Here is an 11539-nt window from a genome sequence, read left to right as displayed (position 1 = left end):
TATTTTATATTCATTTTTTTTAACTTACAACCAATTGTCGATTGATTTACACCGAATTTAATTCCTATTTTTCTCTGACTGACCCCTTTTCGATTGTTGACAAGTCTCGTTAATTCGGCTTTCTTTTCTCTAGTCCAGGATGTCGGATGACCAGGGTGCTTTCTATCAGAAAACGATTGAACAGTTTCAAGTCTTTTTAGGTTATCATATATTGTACTTCGAGCAAATCCTTCCTTTTCAAAATGATTTACGATTTTTTATTTTTTATATTAGGTTTATTTGCAAAAAACATTTTTAGTCGCTTTCGAAAAGATTCTCGTTCAGCTGCATTTAACCTCATTTTAAATAATTGTGTTTTAAATAATAAAGTTTATATTTTATAGAACGTTTATGGCTTAAAACGTTTACGCATAAAACCACAAAAACTAATTATTATGCTCAAATAATGAAATTAGGATTTGTCCGATAACTTCCGCATCACCCGTTAGTCACTAATAAAACATTCTGACTAAAAGACTAGTATTTTGTTTGCCCTCCATGCACATTGAGCACGGCCTGTACACGTCTTGGCATAGACTGTACCAGCTTTTGGATGGTTTTAACAGGGATTGCTAGCCATGCAGCTTGCAAATGTTGCCACAAATCATCCAGATTGCTGGGTTTGGTTTTCTGTACCTTTCTGGAGAGCTCCTCCCACAAATTTTCAATGGGGTTCAGGTCAGGACTTTGTGGAGGCCATTTAATAGCATTGGTACGAGCACATTTGAGATATTCTATTATTCTTCTTCTTCGCAGTAATTCTCCCATTCAAACCAGCGAAAACGTGGCGAAACGATTGGAAAAACTCGCCTGAACCAAAAGCCGATCCTGCTTTGCGATAGTTTTACGAGGTTGTCCAACACTCTCTAAGTCTGCCACTCTACCGGTGTCTTTTTTTTCTGGCTGTTCTGGTAACAGTTGACAGTCCAATTTTCATTTGCTCAGCAATATCTCTGTAAGAAATGCCTTGTTTAATCATAACAATGATCTTCAGTTGTTGCTCAGTTTATAGCTTCTGACACATGGCATACACAATGTTCTGCAAAATTATAATACAAAAATAATAAAATGTTTGTTTAATGAAAGAAAACATGATTTCAATCATTATTTAACAACAACAAATGTTTAGAAACACAATAAAACTTAAATTGTTCCAAAAAATTGTTAGTTATAGCTGATTAATATTAATTAATCCTAATTAGCACTGCTAATTATAATTATAATTAAATCTAATTAATTTATTCTGAATATTAGCTCCACGTTTCGGTACGATATGTAGTCGAGTGATAATACATTAATTTCAAGTAAATATCTACTAAAATAATGCTAGAAAAATATTAAACTTACCAAACTGATATCAACAATTTCTGATCAAATCAACACAGAACAGTAATTAACAAAAATTACAGTAATTATAATAACAAAAATAATGATATTTGGTTGCTAATAACACGCCACATCGGTAACTAGATATTTAGTAAGGTTTCCGAATAAAAATCGCTACAAAAATTAGTTATTATTGCCTAAGTACACTATTAGAGAGATCAAAATATGCGTGTGGTCATGACTTTGTGCCACCACTGTATTTAATAAAATATATATATATATGTGTGTGTGTGTATATATATATATGTGTATGTGTGTGTGTGTATATATATATATATATATATATATATATATATATATATATATATATATATATATATATATATATATATATTTAATTATTGTATGAACACATCAAAGGGTTGTATGAGGGGGTTGTACAGTATGAACACATCAAAGGGTTGCATGAGTGATACAAACACAAATGTCTTATAAAGTGAAACTGTTCATTATGCAATTTTCTTGCTCAATTTGATGCTCAGTTAAGTATTTCAAATAAATTCAATGATTTTGTTTACTAGGTCTCAATGTTTATACACTTTTTATTACTTACTTTAAGGTAAAGGTAATGTGATTTGATAACTAAAGATTATTTTCACATTATTTTCTATAAATGTTATTAAAGATAACACTGTGAAAAAAACTGCATTAAGAGCTTGCTCATGCATTCTAACAAGCAGTTTACATATTTTATACTAAATATACTACTTTGTGTACTATTTACAAAATGTATAAAGAGAAAACGAAATAACTGCAGTAAAAATAAAAGATTATGACAGAAAAGTGTGATATAATGCAAATTGAACAGTGTGACGTAATGTAAACTTGAACAGTGTGACATAATGCAAATTTGAACTTAATAAGGAGTCAGTAAAGTATCAAAATCAGTAAAGCATTCTTAACTTAGTTAAGAGTTGAACCTTGTAAAAATATATTCCCTGATTTTTTGAAAATTAAACATGCAAGACTATTTCAAACAATCAAAAAAAAAAGGAAAAGGGGGGGGGGGGAGGATCTTTTAAACTGTTATGAAACTGTTCTTTAACTAGTTTATGTTGAAAAAATCAAAAAAACATTTTTTAAATTCTATCAAAATAACATTTTTTATAATGATATAAAGTTATTCTCCGCCTAAATTAAGGTAAAAGATCTATCAAAATAACATTTTTTATAATGATATAAAATTATTCTCCATTTAAATCAAGGTAAAAAATCTATCAAAATAACATTTTAACATTAAGAAATGTTTTTGTTACAAAAACAAAATTGAGTCATATTTACATCATTTTAATAACTTAAAAATATAGAGTAAATATTATCGATTTTTTATAAAATAGGTTCTAATGATTGGTTTTATTTTTTTGTATAATAAAAGTTGTTTTCATTCTCTATTTACAGTTATTTACAGACATATTATTTATAATTAGTCTGTTTTTTTTAGGAAATTCCAGAACAGCTTTATCAAGCAAAAAATTTGATATGTTTAAACATGAGATGCAATCCTATCACAGAAATTTCAAGCAGTAAATTTTTTCCTCATAATTATATCTATGCTTTTATTCAGTCTGAAAAAGCATTAATTTTCTAAAAAGTTTAAAAAACAGGCATTAATTTTAATTAAAAAAAATTTAACAGAAATGTTTCAAAACTATTTTTATAAGAGTACTTTCTGCAAGTATCCATTGATGTAAATGTTTTTCTGGCAAATCTTTTCTGTTTATGTTATGTTTTATGTTTATGTTATGTTCTATTTCTCATATGCTCTAAGAATATTGTTTTATTGTTAATTTTTGTCCAAATACAGGGATGCGGAGTCCCAACAAAGACTCTGGATTTGAAAATCACAAAAAAATTATTTTTCGAGGTTTTCGGAAAAGAATTAAAAGAAAAGAAAAAATAGAAATTTTAAGCCGGAGTACTTTTGGGACTCTGAATCCCTGCCCAAGTGCTCTTTGAATTTTGCTCAATATAAATTTTGTAGAAATATAATTTTCTATGTTTTTTTGAAATTTTCACTTTTTTTTTGTTTTGTTTTATTTCAGAAATTTCTTTTTTAACTAAGTTGAACTACATAAATTTTTCATATTGCTTGCTAAGTGAGCTTAACCCAAGGTAACTATTATTAAATTTATACCCCTATAAATTATTTTTAAAATACATGAATATCAGGGGGTTTCATGCAAATTTTTACATGCTTAATTAAAATGTTATCATACATATTTATAATAATAGACTAAATTTTTAGTTTGACTGTAATTAGTTTGCAAAGGGGTTAATTTGTGTGAAGTTAATTAACTAATAACATAAAAAAAGCACACTCTAGGGCAGTTTATTAAAAATTTTACCACGCCAAAACTATTTTAATTTTATTTTACAAATTGTTTTGTAAACATGATTGTTGTACAATGATAAGTTATTATTTTTATGCAACATGATTAATGTATAAACAATAGAATTGCTAAAAGATTTTATTAAATTATTATGTATTAGTTGCTTTCAAAAAACAGAATGGTTTTAGTTACTGTACAAAAAATTGAATTATACTATTGTTAATTTCATTATCTATATTTAAATTAATGTTGGTTAATGATTTATTTATTGTATGAAATAGAAAATCTTACACATATTTAAAATACATAACGTTTAATAAATTTATTTGCTAAGAATACTTGGCTAAGGTGTTTCTAATATCTTTTAAATAAAATTAACTATTGTGTTGTGTGTCACAGCACAATACTGTGTATGTTGGGTTTTTGTCAATCAAAATAATTATTTTGATTTCTTTTCTAATTTTTCTTTTTTTTCAAAATTTTACTTTCAATTTGCAACTTAAAAAATTTCAAATGATAACAATGTAATAACGTTTCGATAACTTTTAAAAAAAATATTATGTAATACAAAGAACATAAAAGGTTCAAAGAATGTTTTTTACTTGCTTTTAGATGTTAGACTATTAATGTTGAAGACTTTTTTTTTAATGTAGCAACAATCTTGCTTCATAAGTATTTTTTTTTAATGAAGCAACAATCTTGCTTCATAAGTATTCTTAAATTGAAACAAAAATTATCTTTAGAATTAGTTGATTTTGTTAACTAATTTTAAAGGTTTTTGTTTCACTGTTAAGGCAATTTTAAAATATTATATTGCTTGTATGATATTTTGTTGACAATAACATATTTCTGTTAAATGATCAGGTCTGTGAATTATGAAAAGACGAAAAAAGTTAAAATAATAAATTTTGCGGCATCATAAAATATAAATGTTTGTAGCAAAAAAATCCAGGCCGAAGATTCTTTTTAAAAAAAATAAATCTTTTTAAAATCACAGTCGCTTGTCCAAATTTGAATAAGATTTTAAATAAATATGATTTTAAGGTGAATCATAGTTTAATAATATGATATGTTCTAATCATTTATTGGCAATTTTTCTTAATTATAAGCTCTTTCTTGGTCGGAATTCTAGTATTTTTTGTAAAAATTGATAGAAATATTGTATTTTGACAACTATATATAGTTAATACATATCATTAGCCAACTAGGATCTATAGTGAGTTAAGCCAATTTTTCAAAACACCTATGAGCGAAAGTGATCTTTAAAATGATGTTCTTTAGATTCACTATTAGAAGTAGTAAAAAGGTTTTAAAAATTATATAAAAAAAAGGAGTTTCTTTATATAATAAAAAAAACCTGATACAAAAAAAATTATAATGTATAAAGCTCTTGTTTGGACATAATACTCTGATAAAATCATGCTAATTTCAAATAAAAGAATTTGAATAATTTCTAAATCACCTTAGCTACACCAAGCACTAATAAACTTTATTGTTTGGTAATGTTGCAAAGTAAATTTTACTATGTAAAGTAAATTTTACTATTTACTACGTAAAAATTACTATGTCTTGTAAATATACAAAAAGCATTTAAATAAATAGTAAATTAAAATGTGCAAAATAAATGTTTTATTAGTATAAAGAAGTTCATGAAAAGAGTATTATTTAAGACAGATCGCATTAAATACAATGTCGTTAATAATTCCTTGAAACCTTAGCTTTATTTTTTTCTTTTATTATTGCAAGTTTGTTTAAACTAAAGAAATTAGAAGGTTTGGACATTGCTTTCAACCATTTGACTCATATTGATCCACAAATCAGTTCCTTAAGGTAAATTTTGAAATTAAGGTAAATTTTTTTTATATTATGTGTGTGACACAAGCATAAAATTTATGAAGAATAAATTTTTTTATCTTTAATTTTTTTTTAAATTAGATCATTGCATGAGTTTTATGTGGATGGAAATGAACTGTTTACATTTCCATGTAGCATATTGAAACTGCGGTTAAAGATTCTTAATTGTGGTGCTAATTTTTTACACAATTTGTTTTGGCAAGAGGCAGTGCCAATTATTCCACAGGTGTATTTTACAATAAATGTATTATGTTGAATGTCATTTAAGTCTTCACATTTGTTTTTGCTTTGGTCTGCTGTACTTAAAACTATTTTTTGGTTTGAAAACATCCAGGAGAGGAGGAGTTTTAATTAATTAAAAACTTTTTATTTATTTATTTATTTATTTTTTATTTAAATTTTTCATGCTATATTTTTCTATACAATGTTTTTATCCGAAGATATTGTTGGCTTAGCATAGGAACAGCCGCAAATAGTCATTAAGACTAATCCAAAGTAGCGTCCGTTATTGACCAACATTTTTGCATACAGAAGTACTACTCAAGCGCTGAGTTGGTGGTGGCAGGATTTGAACCCGTATTGTGCAACAGTCCGGGTCTTAACTTTCCGTTTAACGCTCTAATCAACTGAGCTATCTAGCCACTTTAAAGTTTTACTTTAGAGAAGAATTTCTGTTTGGTTTTCGAATTAGTGCTTTCAACTTTGATATAAGTATTACTACTAAATACTTGTTGCTCACATAACAAGATATGTGTATACTTGTTGCATACATAACAAAATATGTGTATACTTGTTGCATACACAACAAGATATTTGTGTATACTTGTTGCATACATAGCAAGATATGTGTATACTTGTTGCATACATAACAAGATATGTGCATACTTGTTGCATACATAACAAGATATGTGTATACTTGTTGCATACATAACAAGGTAAGTGTATACTTGTTGCATACACAACAAGATATGTGTATACTTGTTGTATACACTACAAGATATGTTTATACTTGTTGCATACAAAACAAGATATGTGTATACTTGTTGCATACACCACAAGATATGTGTATACTTGTTGCATACATAACAAGATATGCGTGTACTTATTTTTTAACAAAAAGCTTTAATCTAATAGCCTTTAAAAAGCACAAAAAATTTTGAAAGTCTGTGTTGTTTTATTTAATAGAACTTCTTTTAGGGTTTACAATAAATTTTTTAAATTATTTTTATCACATGGAGAGTATATATATATATATATATATATATACATATATATATATATATATATATATATATATATATATATATATATATATATATATATATATATATATATATATATATATATATATATATATATATATATATATATATATATATATGTATATCATATAGCGAGTCTAAATATCAGATGACAAGTGTAATTATATTATATGACGAGTGTAATTATATTATGTAGTTATATCATATAACCAGTGTAACTATAAAGAGTGTAATTATTTCAGATAACAAGTGTATTTGTATGACAAGTGTAATATATCAGAGGACAAGTAATTATATGACAACTCTAACTATATCATATGTTAATTATATCATATGTCTAACTATGTCATATATTAATATCATATGACAAGTGTAATATATCAGATGACAAGTGTAATTATATTTTATGACTAGTGTAATTATATCAGATGCATTTGTATTAAGCTTATATAGACTTATATTTGGATATAAGATAAAACTAAAATGCACCCAAATAATAATATGGTTATTGTGGAAAAGCAATAATTTTATAAAAAAAAAAAAAAATTTAATTTTTTTTTAAGTTTTTTAATTTTTAATTTGATAATTTTTAGAGTCTTGTGGACATCACCAAAATGTGTTTACTTAGCAACAACATGCTACATTTGATTCCATCAAAAGAGAAGTTGTTTTTTAACTATTATTCTCATTTAGTAACAACAAATAATAAAAACTTTACTATTATTATTACGATACAAATAATATATTATATATTTCATTTATTATATATATATATATATATATATATATATATATATATATATATATATATATATATATATATATATATATATTATTTGTTATCAATTATTATGTTACTAATATCATTTTTTTAAAGTTATTGATTAACTTTTAGTTTCATTTAAATAATGACTGTTGTGTTGTACATAGTGCGCAGCTTCAACTTAAGTAAAAAAATAAATTAAATCAAATATTTTTTACAGTCTTAAATAAGTTATAGTTAAGACTCTGTTGCTTTACAAATATGTTTAATTTTTTGGAAAGCACAAATTTTATACGGTACAAAATAAAGCACATCAATCTATTTTATATAGTTAAAGTTATTGTGATTTATTGTTTTTTCTCAATAATTTATTACTATTATTATTATTATTATTATTACTATTGTTATTATTATTATAATTATTATTATTATATATGTATATATACCTAGAATATCACATACGAGGACAGATTTTAAAAAAAAACGAACACTTACGTGGACATAAACGAACATTATTAGCATTATCGGGGACATTTTTGTATACCCGTTAATATTTTGTCCCCGTAAGCATCGTTTTTTTGTAAAAAAAAAATGTCCCCGTAAGCAATTTTTTATAAAGAGCGAAAAGTACATACATCGACTATCAAATAGCCTGACTTGCAAGGGAGTGCTGCTACATCGAGGGTTTGGTTAGGGTCAGCATCAAGGTCAGTGTCATTTCGCAAAATACACAGTATTTCATTTACAAAACACAGTATATTTCATTTGCAAAACAGGTTATGAATGTATGTACACAGGTTATGAATGTATGTACACAGTTCGTCAGACAGTTATTTACATATTCTCAAAATGTCCTCCCTCTACCTGGATGCACTTTTTTAACCTCTTAGGAAAATCATGCACAGCTTTAGCAATTGTTTCCATTGGGATTTCTTTCCAGGCTTTAATCAGGTCTTTTTTTAACTCTTTAATCGATCGATGGGGTTTCATGCAAACTTTGATCTCTAGAATACTCCAAAGCGAGTAGTCCAACGGGTTCAAGTCTGGTGAGTTTGATGGCCATTCTCCAATCTGTCTCTGAGAGCTGATGTCAATTTTGATAAAATCGGAAAAGTTCTCTTCCAGCCAAGTTTGAGTCTGTATAGCTTTGTGAGAGGGTGCACCGTCCTGTTGAAACGTCCATTCTTCATCTCCAAAATGCTGCTGGGTCCAAGGCAAAAGTTTTTCTTCAAGCATAGCTCTATTATCAGCACCACGAACTTTGACTCCACCTGGAACAAAGAAGAGAGGAGTTTTACCATTGTGGGTGATTCCTGCCCAGATCATCACTTGCTGTGGCTTCTGTTGATGGGAAATGATTATTTTTTCGAGTGGCAGGGGTTCCTTAGACCAACTTCTGTCATTTTAATTGTTATGAGCTTGCTCAACATCGAACCATTTCTCATCAGAAAACAGAATTTTTCGGTGTCGCCTAGCACCAAAACGTTTCAGAAGCTTCCTGCATTGGTTCAAACGTTTTTGTTTCATCTCTTCTGTAAGTAATTGAGCTGTAACATGTTTCCTGGCTTTTAATCCGGCTCCTTTCAGAATATTTCGGACTGATCCTTCAGAAATTCCAACAGCTTAGGCCATTTTTCTTGTTGAGTTCTTCTGTGTTCGTGGGTTTCTTTTGATTCGACCTAAGATCTTATTCCGGTTAGCTGGAGTGTTGGCAGTTTGAGGACGTCCACTTCTCCGTCTGTCTTCATAGCTTCCAGTTTCTTGATATCGCTTAATGACTTTGGATACAGTTTGATGATGTTTGATGTTTAGAAGTTGGACAATTTCTTTCACTCTTCTTTCTTGCTCAAATAGACAAATAATAGCGGGTCTGAGTTCAGACATTTTTCCTAATAAACAATACAAACATTATTTACAAATGGGGTTACATTATGTAAAATCTGAAAAACTGCACAGGGTGCGTAAAAAGTTCGTCTACCTTGTTTAAAACGTTATAGAAAAATGGCCCCGAACTTTTTACGCACCCTGTTTAAAAAATATATTTTTATAATAAATTAGTAAACTTAAACATGTATGAATAAAAATAAAAATGAAATAAAAATTTAAAATATTATATAAATATGATAAAAAAAAGTACGTTATGGGGATAAAAAAAAATGTCCCCGTAAACTAAACCCTTAGTTGATGTTTATACACTCCATCAAGCCTATCTTTATTTATTCAGTCGATACACTCCACAGCGCCTATCCTTAAACAGTCTCTAACCCTAACCGTAAGTCTCTATCCTTAAGTAGTCAGTATGAAAGAGTATAAAACAATGAAAAAATAAAAAAACATTCTGAATCAAAAAAAATGTAAAAAAGATTCAATTTAATAAAGTTGAATTTATGTGGTTTTTTAAAAAACGTTTAAATTTATTTAATGACGTGTGTTATAAATAAGGCTGTTGGTGGGTACCCGACCATCCGGTTGGTTAATGCCCAGGTAACATTATCAAATGACGGTTCAACGTCATTTAATAAGTTTAAAATTCATTTCATTCAATTTTAAACTTTAGAACCATTATTTGCAATATAAAAAATTAGCAATACTAGCATGGTATGTGAAATAAGATCTTAAAAATCATGTTAAACATTTCAATAGTTATGGTTTCTGAAAACATTCAATATAAAGCTCGGAAAATTATTTAAGTTTCTAATGCCAAAGGTACGCCGTCATCATTTGACGACATGCATCTTTAGCACCTGAAACAGTGGACACACTAGTTTTTCGAATTGGTAATTGGAACTTGTGTAATCTGGACACTTTAAAAAAAACTTAGTTAAAAAGAACTATTTCCTAAATAGATGACATCGTTCAATTAAAAGTTTTATTGACCTGATTATAAAAACAAATAATAAATTAGTAAAATCACACCAAGACCAACAATGAATTAGTAAAATCTCGTATCTAGTTTTTTTTTCAACAATTTGTTCCTTCATCAGAAGGTTCATCAGGTTCCTAGATGAACCTACTGATGGGGAAACAAGTTGTTGAAGAAAAAAACTAAAAATAAAAAGTGTTTTTACTAATATATATATATATATATATATATATATATATATATATATATATATATATATATATATATATATATATATATATATATATATATATATATATATATATATATATATATATATTTATATAATCAATTTTTTTTTGAACTAGTATATCAAAGTGTGACTATTGTGAAGGAAACTTTATTGGAAATGGAATATCCGTTCTAAAACCTGTTAACGAAATATTTGGAGTTAAAAAACTTCCGCTTCTATTTCGTGTATGTAAAGAATCATGCAGAGCAAATTTGTTTAATTTTGTGCCTCCGTTTTATGAAGAAATCTTATAGAAGATATTTCCCTTTTTTTTTTTTGATAATTTTTTTTATGAAGTTATGCTTTCTTTACACTTATTTGTTTTAAATATGTACTAACCAAAAAAAAAATGAATGCTTAAATTTAAATGTTTATGTTTAAAAGTAAATTTTTAAATTATTCTTCATAATAAGAAATAATATTTTTAATTGAAATAAGAACCTTTTAAGAGTTTTAAATTTTTTTTAACTTTTTCAAATTTTGTTTTAGATTATCACAAATAGTTATGGTTGAGAAATGTAAAAAAATAGTTATGGTTGATGAAATGTAAAAATACTTCTAAAGTATGCACATTTTCAAATGCGGCCCCAAAGTACTTTTTTTTTTACCCTAATTTGACCTTTTTTGACCCATGTGTGCCACTCTTCAACATGATTAAATTAATTTTTTTTTTCTATATTCATTCTCACAATGACTGATATAAAAAAAATTAGACACTCTTTTTAAATATACCTTTTTAAATTTAATAAAAGAATTCAAGACTTTTCCCAA

The 11539-nt window shown here is 26.8% G+C and overlaps 1 protein-coding gene across 5 annotated transcripts in view; it reads left to right on the top strand.

The window, feature by feature from the left end:
• Nucleotides 1–11101, top strand: part of LOC105847798 (leucine-rich repeat-containing protein 63) — a 27535-nt gene extending 16434 nt beyond the window's left edge. For 2 of the 5 annotated variants that reach the window (XM_065788098.1, XM_065788099.1), the window contains exons 7-12: nucleotides 2867–2948; nucleotides 3468–3537; nucleotides 5502–5585; nucleotides 5691–5835; nucleotides 7465–7535; nucleotides 10845–11101. In XM_065788098.1, coding sequence (XP_065644170.1) covers nucleotides 2867–2948; nucleotides 3468–3537; nucleotides 5502–5585; nucleotides 5691–5835; nucleotides 7465–7535; nucleotides 10845–11022 — 630 coding nt within the window. In that variant the 3' untranslated portion in view covers nucleotides 11023–11101. Of the gene's footprint in view, nucleotides 1–2866; nucleotides 2949–3467; nucleotides 3538–5501; nucleotides 5586–5690; nucleotides 5836–7464; nucleotides 7598–10844 lie in introns of those variants that run through there. The other 3 variants (XM_065788100.1, XM_065788101.1, XM_065788102.1) reach the window with 3 other exon arrangements.
• Nucleotides 11102–11539: the final 438 nt, after the last annotated feature.

The sequence above is a fragment of the Hydra vulgaris genome, chromosome 01, assembly GCF_038396675.1.
Source record: "Hydra vulgaris chromosome 01, alternate assembly HydraT2T_AEP".
Taxonomy (NCBI): Eukaryota; Metazoa; Cnidaria; class Hydrozoa; order Anthoathecata; family Hydridae; genus Hydra; species Hydra vulgaris.
The sequence above is the reverse complement of the archived record's forward strand: the minus strand, read 5'-3'. Positions and strand labels throughout refer to the sequence as shown.